At 43.0% G+C, this 12,647-nt stretch overlaps 1 protein-coding gene and 1 pseudogene across 1 annotated transcript; one reads left to right on the forward strand and one right to left on the reverse strand.

Annotated features, from left to right (window-relative positions):
• Positions 1-774: 774 nt before the first annotated feature.
• Positions 775-3,390, reverse strand: LOC117035367 (transcription elongation factor A protein-like 4; annotated as a pseudogene).
• A 4,250-nt stretch (positions 3,391-7,640) lies between these two features.
• Positions 7,641-8,686, forward strand: LOC117035108 (transmembrane protein 216-like). Its single transcript, XM_033128781.1, has one exon. It carries the CDS (start codon positions 7,681-7,683, stop codon positions 8,131-8,133), a length of 453 nt encoding a protein of 150 aa, XP_032984672.1. The 5' UTR covers positions 7,641-7,680; the 3' UTR covers positions 8,134-8,686.
• Positions 8,687-12,647: the final 3,961 nt, after the last annotated feature.

The raw sequence follows: 12,647 nt of genomic DNA on the forward strand, positions 1-12,647 counted from the left end.
GTCTCCAGCGCTGGCTCGGCGAGGCGCCCCTGCGGGCGGGGCCTGCAAGTGGTGGCTCTGTGCTTCCCGCCCTGTGTGCTCCAGGCACCGCGCCGGTGGGGAAGGGAGAACGCCATCCCCACCCTGCTCCCGAAGGCTGTTTTACCCTCGGAGAACTGGAGGCTGGGAGGAGAGGAAGGAAGAGCGGGGCGTGGTGGGTGGTTTCCTGTGTGGAAGTGGAGGGCTGCGGTGCAGTGTGACCCATCCGGCTGAGCGAAGAGCGGGGTGGGGAAGAGGGTTGGTCTGGGCTTGGGTTGGCGGTGCGCGGGCTGGAGGAAAGTCCAAGATATGCATCCCTGAGCGTGGCGGGGCTGGAGGGAACCCACTTTCTTCTTCTCCTTCTCCTCCTCCTCCTCCTTCCTCTTCCTCTTCTCCTTCTTCTTCTTCAAGAAGTCCCTTTAACATTTCTTATAATACTGGTTTGGTGATGAACAATTTTAGCTTTTCCTTATCTGGGAAGCTTTTTATCTGTCCTTAAATTCTAAGCGATAGCCTTGCTGGGTAAAGTAAGCTTTGTTGTAGGCCCTTGCTTTTCATCCCTTTCTTTCTTTTTTTTTTCCTTTTTATGGTTCTGCAAACTTTTATTTTTTAGTTTTACAATGCATCATAGACATTTTTCCATGCAATGGATGAAAATCTGCTGCTGAAACAGAGGGCTGCAGCTGGATAATGAGAGTGACCCTACAGCAAAACATTAGCCTAAGATTACGGCCCAGGGCCTGGCCTGTGGGGACACTACACAGAAGGAATGTCTTCAAAGCCCCTTTGTGGGGCCCTGCAGCCACCCCTGAGCTCCTTTGGGCCCCTTGGGTGGAAGGGTCCTGTAAACGTTTTTGCATCCACATAAATCCCCTCCCCAATTTCTGTCTGGCTTTCTTCACCTCATCTTCCACACTAGCCATCTCATCGAATTCTCTTATCATCTCCTCATTGCTCAAATGCATATCATGTATGGCCTCCTTGTATTCCTTGAGGCACTGAGCCAGCTCCTTGTTGGTTTTTCTCTTAGCTTTCTTGGGTATATCATCCCCAGATGGGTGCTTTCCTGCAGCCCTTGGTTCACTGGCTGGTTGTTCTTCCTCTTTTGGCTTTCCCTCATTCACTGGCTTTCCCTCATTCTCTGGATTTCCTTCTTCTTTTGGTTTTCCCTGGCTCTCCAGCTTCCCCTGGCCCTCTGGTTTTCCCTCGCTCTCTGGCTCTCCCTCTTCCTTTGGCTTTCCCTCCTCTGGCTTATCCTTATCATTAAGTATTTCCTCATCTTCTGTCTTTCCCTTGTTTTCTATCTTTTCCTGCTTTTCTAACTTCTCCTTGTCTTCCAGAGTACAAGCTATTTCTGGCTTTCCCGCATCCTGTGGATGTTCTTGGTTTTCTATCTTTACTTGGTTCTCAGGTATTGCTTCCCTTTCATTGCTGAGTTTGTCCGTGTTGAGATGTCCCCTCCACGCAGACCTGACTAGCCAGGGAATTGACTGATCGGCTCAAGGTCCCCAAGGGGCTTCGGCGGGATATCTTGGCTTATGTTTCAAAACTAAATAAACAATGTGGAAGATTTAATCACGATAGCTCAATTTTCTTGCTTGGCTTCTCAATTGAGGCAGGGGCTGGATCACAGTGAGTCCAGAGAGAGCAAGGCTCGGTAGTTGGTGGATCAGGAGGCAGGCTCTGTCCGTTCCACTTCAGCACTTGCATGTCTTCCTCCAAGCCCTCCTTCTACTAAGGAATTCTCCTTCCTCCCAAATAGTCTCATCCCTTTCAATATTTCCTGTCAATTCCTCCTGGGTTCCAACGTTTCTATTGATAAATCAGCTGAGAGTGTTATGGCAGCTCCCTTGTAGGTAACTCACTGCTTTTTCCTGCTGCTTTTAAGATTCTCTCTTTCTTTATAACCTTTGGCATTTTAATTATGATGTGTCTTGGCGTGTGCCTCTTTGGGTTCATCTTGTTTGGGACTCTCTGTGTTTCCTGAGCTGTATGTCTATGTCCTTTGCCAAGTTAGGAAAGTTTTCCATCATTATTTCTTTAAATAGGTTTTCAGTTACTTGCTTTCTCTCTTCTCCTTCTGGTACAAAAGGGTACAATGTGAAAGCAGCCAAAAGGAGAATTACTTGGTTAAAGTCAGGGTAGATCGTAGGAGCTCTTGAATACCATAGACAAATGTATCTTGGAAAATTCCAAGGCTTTAGAATTTAGCATCCTTCACCCAGGTCAAAGCACAATGACCAGACAACTTCTTTATTATACAACACTGATTACTGTAGTCTAAGAGATCTTTATTTAATGTGGCATTCATATATTGGAGGCATCTTAGAGGTATTTCAGAACTATGCCAAAAGTACATCCTGAGGCTATTATCGTGAGGTTAAATCCTCTGTGGAAGGGACCTACTCTATGCTGACATATTCTCTCTTATCCATCATCCCCAGAATCCTTAGATCTGGCTCATAGGCAGACTCTGAGTTTGTTTGTGCATATGTGCTGGATTCTGTTGCTCCTTTGAGGTCCATTCCCTCTTCTCTCTTTTGCTAACCCAATAATTCCTATTTTGGGTGTGCTGAGATTTGACCCAATTGGGGGTCTCGGGAGCAGAGTGGGGCAGGCACAACAGATGGGGATGTATTGTCTTGTAAAACACTTGCTTCCTTTGTAGCTTTGTAAAATCTCTCATCAAAGGGTGTCTTAGTTTTTCTATGGCTGCTATAACAAACTACCACACATGCAGTGACAAAACCACACACACATTCAATATCCTATCGTCCTGGAGATCAGAGTTTTAAATGAGCCTCATGGGGCTAAAACCAAGGACTGTGGTTCCGCTGAGGAGAAATCTGTGCTGCAGAAGGCATCTGATTGGTTGAACTCACACCTCGGAGAAGGAGTCTGAGGTGAGCACCAAGTAATTCTTCTATAGAGATTAAATCCTCTCAAAGAAAAATATCAGCTACGCAGGCTCTCAGAGCTTTTATATTTCATCAAGTGTGAGGTTTGCTTATGCACCTGATGATGTCCTCAAAGTTAAGTTGGGAATCTCCAGTCCCTAAATAATATTTTTATGTCCCTAAGCAATGTACAACACACGTTTGCCCTCATAAAAACAAGGGAAAGCATTTCTTTTAACTCTTGATTATGAGAAATTTGAACTATACAAACAAAGTATAACACACCACAGCAACATTTTCGTAATTTTTTTGGTCATATTTACCATCTATCTGTCTACATCTACCTATGTGTTTTTTTTTAATTCTCTCTGTCTATTAGTGTCTTTTTGTGTGTGGGAAGATTTACAAATTAATTACAGATACACCAAACTCTGTCCTTAATACTCCCACCTGCTTGTCTCCAGAAGATGAGCATGTTTGTGCATCACCACAACTCCATTAGTGCACTTAACAGTGCTGTCAGTCGTTAATGTCACCTAATACCAGTCCGTGTTCAAAGTTCTTCACTAGTTTGTGATAATTTGTAACAGCAGCAATCGGAAACCAATATACCCACCTTGCTGCAGGTTTATGTTAAAAATGTATCATAATAGCTTTGTTGAGGTTTAATTCACGCATATAAAGGGTATAATTTAATCCTTTCTGTATACTCAGAGTTGTGGGACCATCACGACCATCAGATTAGAAAATTTTCATAGTTTCCAAAGAAACTCCATCCCCGTTATTAGTCACATCCCTGTCCCCACATCCTCCAATCCCTGGGCAACCACTCTCCTAATCTGTTTCATGGTTTTGCCTATTCTGGTCTTTTTATTATATAAAGTCACACAGTATGTGTCCTTTGTGTTAGGCTTCTTTTACTTAGCATGATGTTTTCAAGGTTCCTCCACGTTGTAACATATATAGTTTTCCATTTCTTTTAATCAGATGGAATAATATTCCACTGTATGGACATACCATATTTTGGTTGTGCATTCATTATTTCATGGATATTGGGTTTGTTTGTTTTTTTAACTTTTTTGCTGTTATGAATAACATGCTATGTACATGTTTTTGGGAACATATGTTTTCCTTTATTTTGGGCATATGCCTGTGGGTGGAGTGGCTGGATCATGTGGTAACTCTGTTTAATAGTTTGAGGAAACACCAGAACATTTTCCAAAGCAGCTCAGACAAGAAGTGTATGAAGATTTCCCATTATCTGTCCATGATTTTAGCCATTCAGAGGGTGTGCTGTGGTATCTCATGGTAGTTGATATTAGCATTTTAGTTATGATAATGACGTAGACCATCTTATTGGTCATCTTTGGGCATCTATCTATTTGTATCCTTTGCAGGTTTTTAAGTTGAGATATTTTGGTATTTTTTTATTAGTTTCAGGTGCACAAAACAATGTAATAGTTAGACATTTATCATTTATATCCCTCACACAGTGACAACCCCCTCCCCCATCCACTACCCCTCTGACATCACACACAGCCATTACATTTCCACTGTCTCTATTCCTAATGCTGTACTCCGCTTCTTGTAACTGTGTATATATATAAATAAATAAATATATATATATATATATATGTATATATGTATATATATATATATAAAATTGTAGTTGACATTCATTATTGCTCAGCTTCAGCTTCAGGTGTATAGTGCAGGTATTTTTATTATTGACTTGAGCACGCTATTTACGATATATTCTAGATAACAAGTTCCTTATCCAATATGTCGTTGGCAAAATTTTTTGCCCATTGTGTGGGTTGTTTTGAGGTCCTTTAAAGGACTAAAGTTTTAAATTTTGCTGAGGTTTAGTTGATCTATTTTCACTTTTGTGCTTGTCCCCAAATATATTTTATGACATTTTTCTAGCCATGATCTAAGCAAGGGTCTCACATTGCATGTGATATTAATCTAGAGGGCCTTCCCCTTTCTACAAGCCTGACTGTATGTGGGGCCCCGGCTGGTGGTCTTTGAGGGCCCATGTGTGGGTCTGTGTGGCAGTTTTCTTTTGGGGACTTTCTCTCTTGCTCCTCCTTCTCCTTCTGCTTCTATAAACTGAAGGTGAAGCCTAAACTCAGTGAGTGCTCATTGCAGAGTTAGGGGGAGCCCGCATGGATGCAGCTGTGTACCTCACCCAAAACCCCACCAGGAACTGATTCAGAGAATAAGGCTGCTTGTAGAGGGTTGAGTGGGGGGCTCCCCCCAAAAAATATGCCCACATCCTAACCCCTGGAACCTGTGAATGTGACCTTATTTGGGAAAAGGTTCTTCACTGAAATAATTGTTAAGGATCTCGAGATGAGATCATACTGGGTTATCTGTGTGAGTCCTAAATCCAATGACAAGTTCCTTTGAAGACACAGAAGAGAAGAAGACACTTAGAGGAGAAGGCCACGTGAAGATGGGGGCAGAGTTGGCAGTCATGCAGCCACCAGCTAAAGAATGCTAACAGCCTTCTTCTAACAAAAGATAGAAGATGAAATGAATGGACTCTCTCCTAGAGCCTCTGGAGGAAATGTGGTCCTGCCGACACTTGGAACGTGGATTTCTGAGCTCCAGAATGTCAGAGAAAAACTTTTTCTTGTTTGAAGGGACAAAGTTTGTGGTGGTTTGTTATGGCAGCCCCAAGAAACTAATGCACTGTCCCCATCAAGAACGAGGAAACCGTCCCCCAATACAGCTCTGTCTCCCAGCATTAGTGCTATAGCTCCTCAGATCTTGTGGGGCACTGAGGGGACACCTAAGTGCGTGGGGGTGTCACATCCCCAGTTCCATCCCCGTGACCCCTACTGCATCCTTCTTCCTTTGCTGGTCTGAGCCCATTGTATCGGCCGGGTGCACAAGGAGAGTCACTGACTCTGGCCACTCCTGCATTCAGATGCAGGCACCGCGTGTGCAGAGGGCCTCCCCTCACCCCTGCACACTGGCCCCTGCTGGGAGGACGGGACAGGCTGGACGTTTGTCCTGGAAACCCCTACTTTCAGGGTGAGAGGTTACTTATTGTCACCTCCAATGGGGAAAGATTAGGGGATGCTTTTGCTATCTTTTATAGGATAATTATGTGGTTTTTATATATATAATCAATATGTTTAATTCATTCTTCTTGATGCTAAAATCATCTCAGAGATTTTGTCAGGGGTTTATCCGAGCAAAATACCGGCCTAGTGATTATCGGAGCCCATAATGTGAAATTTTCGAAAGAAAGAAACCCTCTGACTGGGAAGTTAAGGCAGTCAGGGCTTACATTTCTATAGGGATTTAATGAATTGAGTTGATGTGGAATTCACATGGCGGATGAGCACATCCTTTTGCCCTGGCTTCATGGGCTGGCAATCTGTGCAGTCACACAGCCACTTAGAAGGGTCTATACTACGTTTAATGCTCTGCTTACATCATCTTGAAATTCTTAATGAGTTTTGAACAAGAAGCCCTGCATTCTCACTTTACATTTCTTCCTGCCTGCAATATATCTAGCTGGATATGGCCCTACTATCGACCATGGGTCCATCGGCTGGCTCCCTTTGGAAAAGGAAAGATATGACGCCATCAGGTGCTGCAATATGATCTTCAGCCACCAGAGGGCGGCACCACACAGGGTAACCCGAACGGCAGTGCGCGCAGTCAGGTGTCGTCAGGGGACTATAACTGTCCTTCCCAAACCCCCAGCTCACAGCCAGAATATTCTCCAGCCCTGATGTGCTTCGAAGATGTAAATGTTTGACTCTACAATCCAAGGGGATTGCGGCAAAGCACAGCTCAAATGTGAATAGCATCAAATACACGTAAGTCCACACTAAATATTGGTCTTGGGAAAATACTAGATAGACGGGATGGGAAGAATGTGTGTGTGTGCTGGTGATGAGAAGAAAGCAGCCGCGTCCTCATTTTCTATGAAGGAAGACCTTAGACAATACCTAATGTGAAAAAAATCAATAATTAGCCTCAAATCATGTTCTTCAGAGATGACTGGTTGCAAGCTGCTGCTATTTAGGGCAGATGTCATCAGCGTGGCCAGATCAGAGAAGCCAAGACTTTCCTGTGATCACTCTGGATAGCACACACAGAAACGCTGGGTTTATCTTGGCCAAGTTCAGTGTTATCACAAATACAAGAGCGAGAACATCCAACAGGAGGGAGTCAGGAGCTGGTTTTACTCACTGTGTGAATATCAGGAATGAAATAATAATTTATCTGTTCCAGCTGCAGTGGGCTGCATGAAAACTAGTTAAAATCTCTTTGGGGTTGTAGGTGATCCACATCCAAACAAAATGCCTTCTCTGAGAAAACCTCACACAACTGATTCACATATATCCAAGAAGCCCAAAATTCATGGGTCTTTGTCAGTATGACACATGATGGGGATTTACTTGTTCTCTCTGTTTGTTTTTTTCATCAGGGTCATGCAATTTAAAAATCTTAACCCTATTTCAATGAGATAAACACTTTTATGTTTATCACAGCATTATTCACAATAATGAAGATATGAAAACAACTCAAATGCCCATCAACAAACGAATGGGTAAAAAAGATGTGGTACATATACAGAACGGAATGTTATTCAGCCATAAGAGAGGAAGATATCATCCTGTGACCACATGGGTGAACCTTGAGCACATTATACCACATGAGGTAAGTTAGAAAGACAAAGACAAGTACCGTAAGATATCATTTATATGTGAAATCAAAAAAAGTTAAACCTGGAGTTTCCATGGGGACTGAAGATGGCGCCGCGAGGCGAGATTCTGGAGGTAAACGGTTGTCCTCCACCCCCCTGGAAATCCTCTTCTTTCTGAACGGGTGGTATTATGCTACCTATTTCCTGCTGGAGCTCTTCATATTTCTTTATAAAGGTCTCCTGCTACCATATCCAACAGCCAATCTAGTTCTGGATGTGGTGATGCTCCTCCTGTATCTCGGAATTGAAGCAATTCGACTATTTTTTGGTACAAAGGGAAATCTCTGCCAACGAAAGATGCCACTTGCTATTAGTGTGGCCTTGACCTTCCCATCTGCCACGATGGCCTCCTATTACCTGCTGCTGCAGACCTACGTGCTCCGCCTGGAAGCCATCATGAACGGCATCTTGCTCTTCTTCTGTGGCTCAGAGCTGCTGCTTGACGTGCTCGCCCTGGCCGCTTTCTCCAGTATGGACAGGATTTGAAGTACAAAAATTTCAGCCAGCAGCCCTCATGGCTGAGACCACTCATACTTCTGGTACTTTGGCCACACCAGTGAGAAATGGTGGGTCAAGTTGTCCTGGGAAAGGTTGCAGCTTTTCCTCAGCACAGACATTTGGGCAACAAACTGAGCAAAGGCCCCTGGGCACCATCTTCTAAACAGGACCATCAGCCTGATTCTTCTGTACGTCAGTATAGGGAGGGGCAAGGCTCTCCCTTCCTGGCCCTTCTCAGAACGAATTCCCTGCTGTCCTCAAGTTCTCCTCTTTGATCATCGTGGCCAGATCATCTTATGTGGACCACGTAGGCTCCTTGGGCTTCCGGCAGGACCTGAGCCACATACTCCTGTACGTGCTGTGCCACACCTGTCACACATGAGCACGGAGAGCTCCAGGATGGTGTGCTCCGGGTGATGCAAAAGCCTCTTATCCCATTCTTCAGAGACTGAGCTCCAGAACTTTTTTAGTAGCTCATAGTGTTATTTTTCTACTCTCATCATGAAACAAACATTATTTTATAATAAATATGTATTTTCTGTCAAAAAAAAAAGTTAAACCTGTAAAACACAGTTTTACAGGTGGTTACCAGGGGTTATGTGGGGGGAGGGAATAAGTGATGGTGTTTCAAAGTACAAACTTGTAGTGAGTAGTAAATAAGCCATAGAGATCTAATGCATATTATAATAAATATAGACAGTAATATTGTTCTCTGATTATGTAATGTGAGAAATATCACTACATCGACAGTTGTATTGCAATACATAAGTGTATCAAAGTAGCACATTGTACCTCTTAAACCTACACGATGCTGCACGTCAAATTCATTCAATTAAGTAATTTATAACTGTTGGTAGAGACTGGTTCAATCCAGTCTATAAATGGTCTGCCTTCCTTTTTAAGAGAAGTCTTATTTATTGAACTTAATTTTTATTTTTACTTACATAGTTGGAAAACAAACACAAATTGCAGCTTCCAGAAATATCTCTAAGGGATGGATTGGAGATACGGCTCAAAAAAAAAAAGAAAAGCTGTTGCTATTTCCTGGATGAAGAAACTGGGAAATCGAGACCCTGCCTTGACCTCGGGCCACGGACTTCTGCAGCCTCTTGGTAACAACAGGCTGGGAAGCCACCAGCTCCGTGGCCCTGAGTGAGGAGAGAGGCACACCTGCATCTCACAGGAGCCACTTCCCTCTTCCAGACCTCACACTCATGCATCTGCTGTCAAAGATTCCAGGGACTGCTATCTTTAGCTTCCAAGACTTTTGGGTGTCTTTCAAGGGGGTTCGAAGAGAATGAGCTAAGTCAACCTGAGGTATCTATCCTAGACATTACTGAGGCACTTCTAACATAACATGTCCACAAACAAGGTCTTTGAACAAGGCCACCTGCCAACCTGATCCTCCCAGCATCTTCCTCTTCTCAGTCAAAGTCAATTCCATCCTTCCAGATGCTCAGGTTGAAAAACTTGGGGTTATCCTTGATGCCTCTCTTGCTCTCACACTAAACTCTAATCCATCAGCAACTGTGCAGTCAGTCTACAAAATATAAATAACCCAAACACTCAAGTTCAATCCACTATCACCCCTACATGGGGTTGTTGTAGGATCTCCTAACTGTTCTTCCTGCTACCTCCATGACCCCCTTACCTTATATCAATCTCCCCACAGGAGGACTCTAAAACCTCAGAAATGAATTCCTTAGAAACCCAAGTCTGGTCATCCCTTTTGTGCTCAAAGCCCTCCTGTCACTCACATCTCAATCACACCAAAACCAGAGTCCACAGCCCGGCCCACCAGGCCCTACCTCAGTGCTGCTCAAAGTGCTGGTCGGCAATGGGACAAGGAGTGTCCACTAGCAGGTCAGCCACCTCAGTGCTTTGGTTCGAAACTTTTGCAAGGAAGAAAAATCAGCTGTAAACAGGGCTCTGAGTGATGTGGTTGATCTAATTTCGGCCCAAGATCCTTAGCTCCTTGCAGATCACGCTTTGGGTAGCACTGCGCTAAACAATCTGGTCCCTGCCTACACTTCTCAGGTCATTCTCGTCATCCCATGTGTTCTGGCCACAGTGACTTCTTGACTCTGAAATATGGCAAGCAAATTCCTGCCACAGGGCCTTCGCACAGGCTGTTCCCTCTCCCTGGAATAATCTTCCTCCAGAGACTGACATGAATCCTCCTTCTCTTCTTTTAGGTCTTGCTCAAAGTTCACATCATAATGAAGGATGTCCCCGACCATATTGTATAAAATAGAAAGTATGCCCGAATCCACCCACTCCCTAGCCCCTTGACCCCGCTTTATTATCCCTTAGAGGACTTACTGCCACCTGAAACCCTGCTTGTTTATTTCTTGATTGCCTCTCCATCTTCACTAGAATATCAGCTCCCTTAGGCCAGTGACTGTTAGGTTCACTTTTGAGTCCCTTACAACCACTATAAGCCTGTGCAGAGTGTGTGCTCATTGTCCCAAAAAGGCATTACTCACTTGTCAATGACTGCATGCTGAGAAATGAGCACAGTCCCTTCCATTTCACTGTGTGTACAATGGGAACAATTCCAGCCCGGCCTACATGCAGGAAGCATGTAAGGATGGGCCTCATTCCTGATACTCATTACCATATAACAGAACACCCCAAACTTGAAATTGCTCCATGTCTGAAATGATGACGGACCTGAAAATGAGAAACTCCAATGATGATGATAAATGATCAATTTTTGCACAAAATGCTGAAGAAACAAAATCTTGGGTGGAGTTCTCTGGAGAAGGAGCACTGGAGGTCCGTTTGGAGGGGCTGCCCTTCTGGCTTTTCATGCCTTTCGTCACTTCATCTCTGTAATGACCCTGAGAGATCTGCACTGTTCTCATGATGTGTTACAGAGAGGAAACACAGACTGACACCGTGTTGTCACTTAACCAAGCCACATGATTCAGTGAGACTCTTCTTCTCTACCCTTATCTACACACACACACACACACACACACACACACACACACACACACACTACGTGTATTAGAAACATGGGTTAGTGTTGTCTCCTTTTCTGAACAAATTGTGTCTCTGAGATACATTCAAGTTGGCTTGTATAGTCTTATTTCTCTCATTGTCGTCAGTACAAGATTTTTACTCGCCCTCAAAAAATGAAACATTTATTAAGGCAACATCATTGACTGTCTACAGGCCATGATCTGCATATTTTGAAAGGAAAAGGTCTATACACTCTTAAAAGCATGTTACACTTTTCAGAGGGCAATGTCTTAACAGTTAATAAGGAGACATGATCATTTCATTTTCTAGAAGGACAAGCTCATTACTCTTAAAAAACTGTGTATCGCATTTTCAAATAAATGTGATTATTTTCTCTTTTGAAAGGACACTGCAGAATCTTATTTTAGTAGACGACTTCATTAGTTATAAAGGGCAAGAATGTCTTTTATCAAAAATAGGTCACGATATTTTTGTAAAATATTATTCATATGAAAGATAAAGCAATTATATGTTTAAAGCCAAGATGATTATGAAACAAAACCATGAACGCTACTTTATAAGCTACTTTATTTAGAAAGCATGAAAAAATTCATCCCATATACACATGGATTAAATATAATCAAGGTAACCCCTGGGTAAACACACAGGTTAGGAAATAGTTCGTTGCCAACATTCAGAAGCATCTCTGTGTACACTCCTGGCCCTAACCTCCGCCCTTGAATTTACAAGTGACAATTCCCTGAATTCATAGTCATTTCCATTATTTACTTCACAGTTTTCCCAACTACACTAAATCCAAAGATTGGGATTTAAGGTTTGTCTTTTCAAACTTCCGATAATATATATCAAACTCCAAGTACCACCTTATCTTGAATCTTTTACTCTCTATTAAGTTGTAGGTGTCAAGCCCATTGCAGCAAGCAGGGGGTCATTCTTTTATTTCTAACTTCATTTTTTATTTATTTTTAATTATAAAATACACGTAAATAAAATTTGACTTTCTAGTAACTTTTAAGTGCATAATTCATTGGCATTAAGTACATTCACAATGTTGTGTAATCATAAGCACTATTTATTTCCAATGTGTTTTATCTTTTAAGTATTTCAGGACAATCTGGTTGTGCAGATAATGTGCTCAATTGATAAGCAGTGATTTAACCACAGTCATTACTACCAGTTTACAATACATCATGTTAAAAAAAAACACGATATCTTTTTTTGTTTGTTTGTTTTTTAATTTTTTTTAAAGATTTTATTGGGGAAGGGGAACAGGACTTTATTGGGGAACAGTGTGTACTTCGAGGCCTGTTTTCCAAGTCAAGTTGTTGTCCTTTCAATCTTAGTTGTGGAGGGTGCCGTTCAGCTTCAAGTTGTTGTCCTTTCAGTGTTAGTTGTGGAGGGCGCAGCTCAGCTCCAGGTCCAGTTGCCGTTGCTAGTTGCAGGGGGCGCAGCCCACCATCCCTTGGGGGACTTGAGGAGTTGAACTGGCAACCTTGTGGTTGAGAGCCCACTGG

Source organism: Rhinolophus ferrumequinum, chromosome 15, assembly GCF_004115265.2.
Source record: "Rhinolophus ferrumequinum isolate MPI-CBG mRhiFer1 chromosome 15, mRhiFer1_v1.p, whole genome shotgun sequence".
NCBI classification, from domain to species: Eukaryota; Metazoa; Chordata; class Mammalia; order Chiroptera; family Rhinolophidae; genus Rhinolophus; species Rhinolophus ferrumequinum.

What these genes read in the sequence shown, in the direction of transcription:
- LOC117035108 (XM_033128781.1), top strand. Translation starts at nt 7,681, where the DNA reads ATGGGGACTGAAGATGGCGCCGCGAGGCGAGATTCTGGAGGTAAACGG.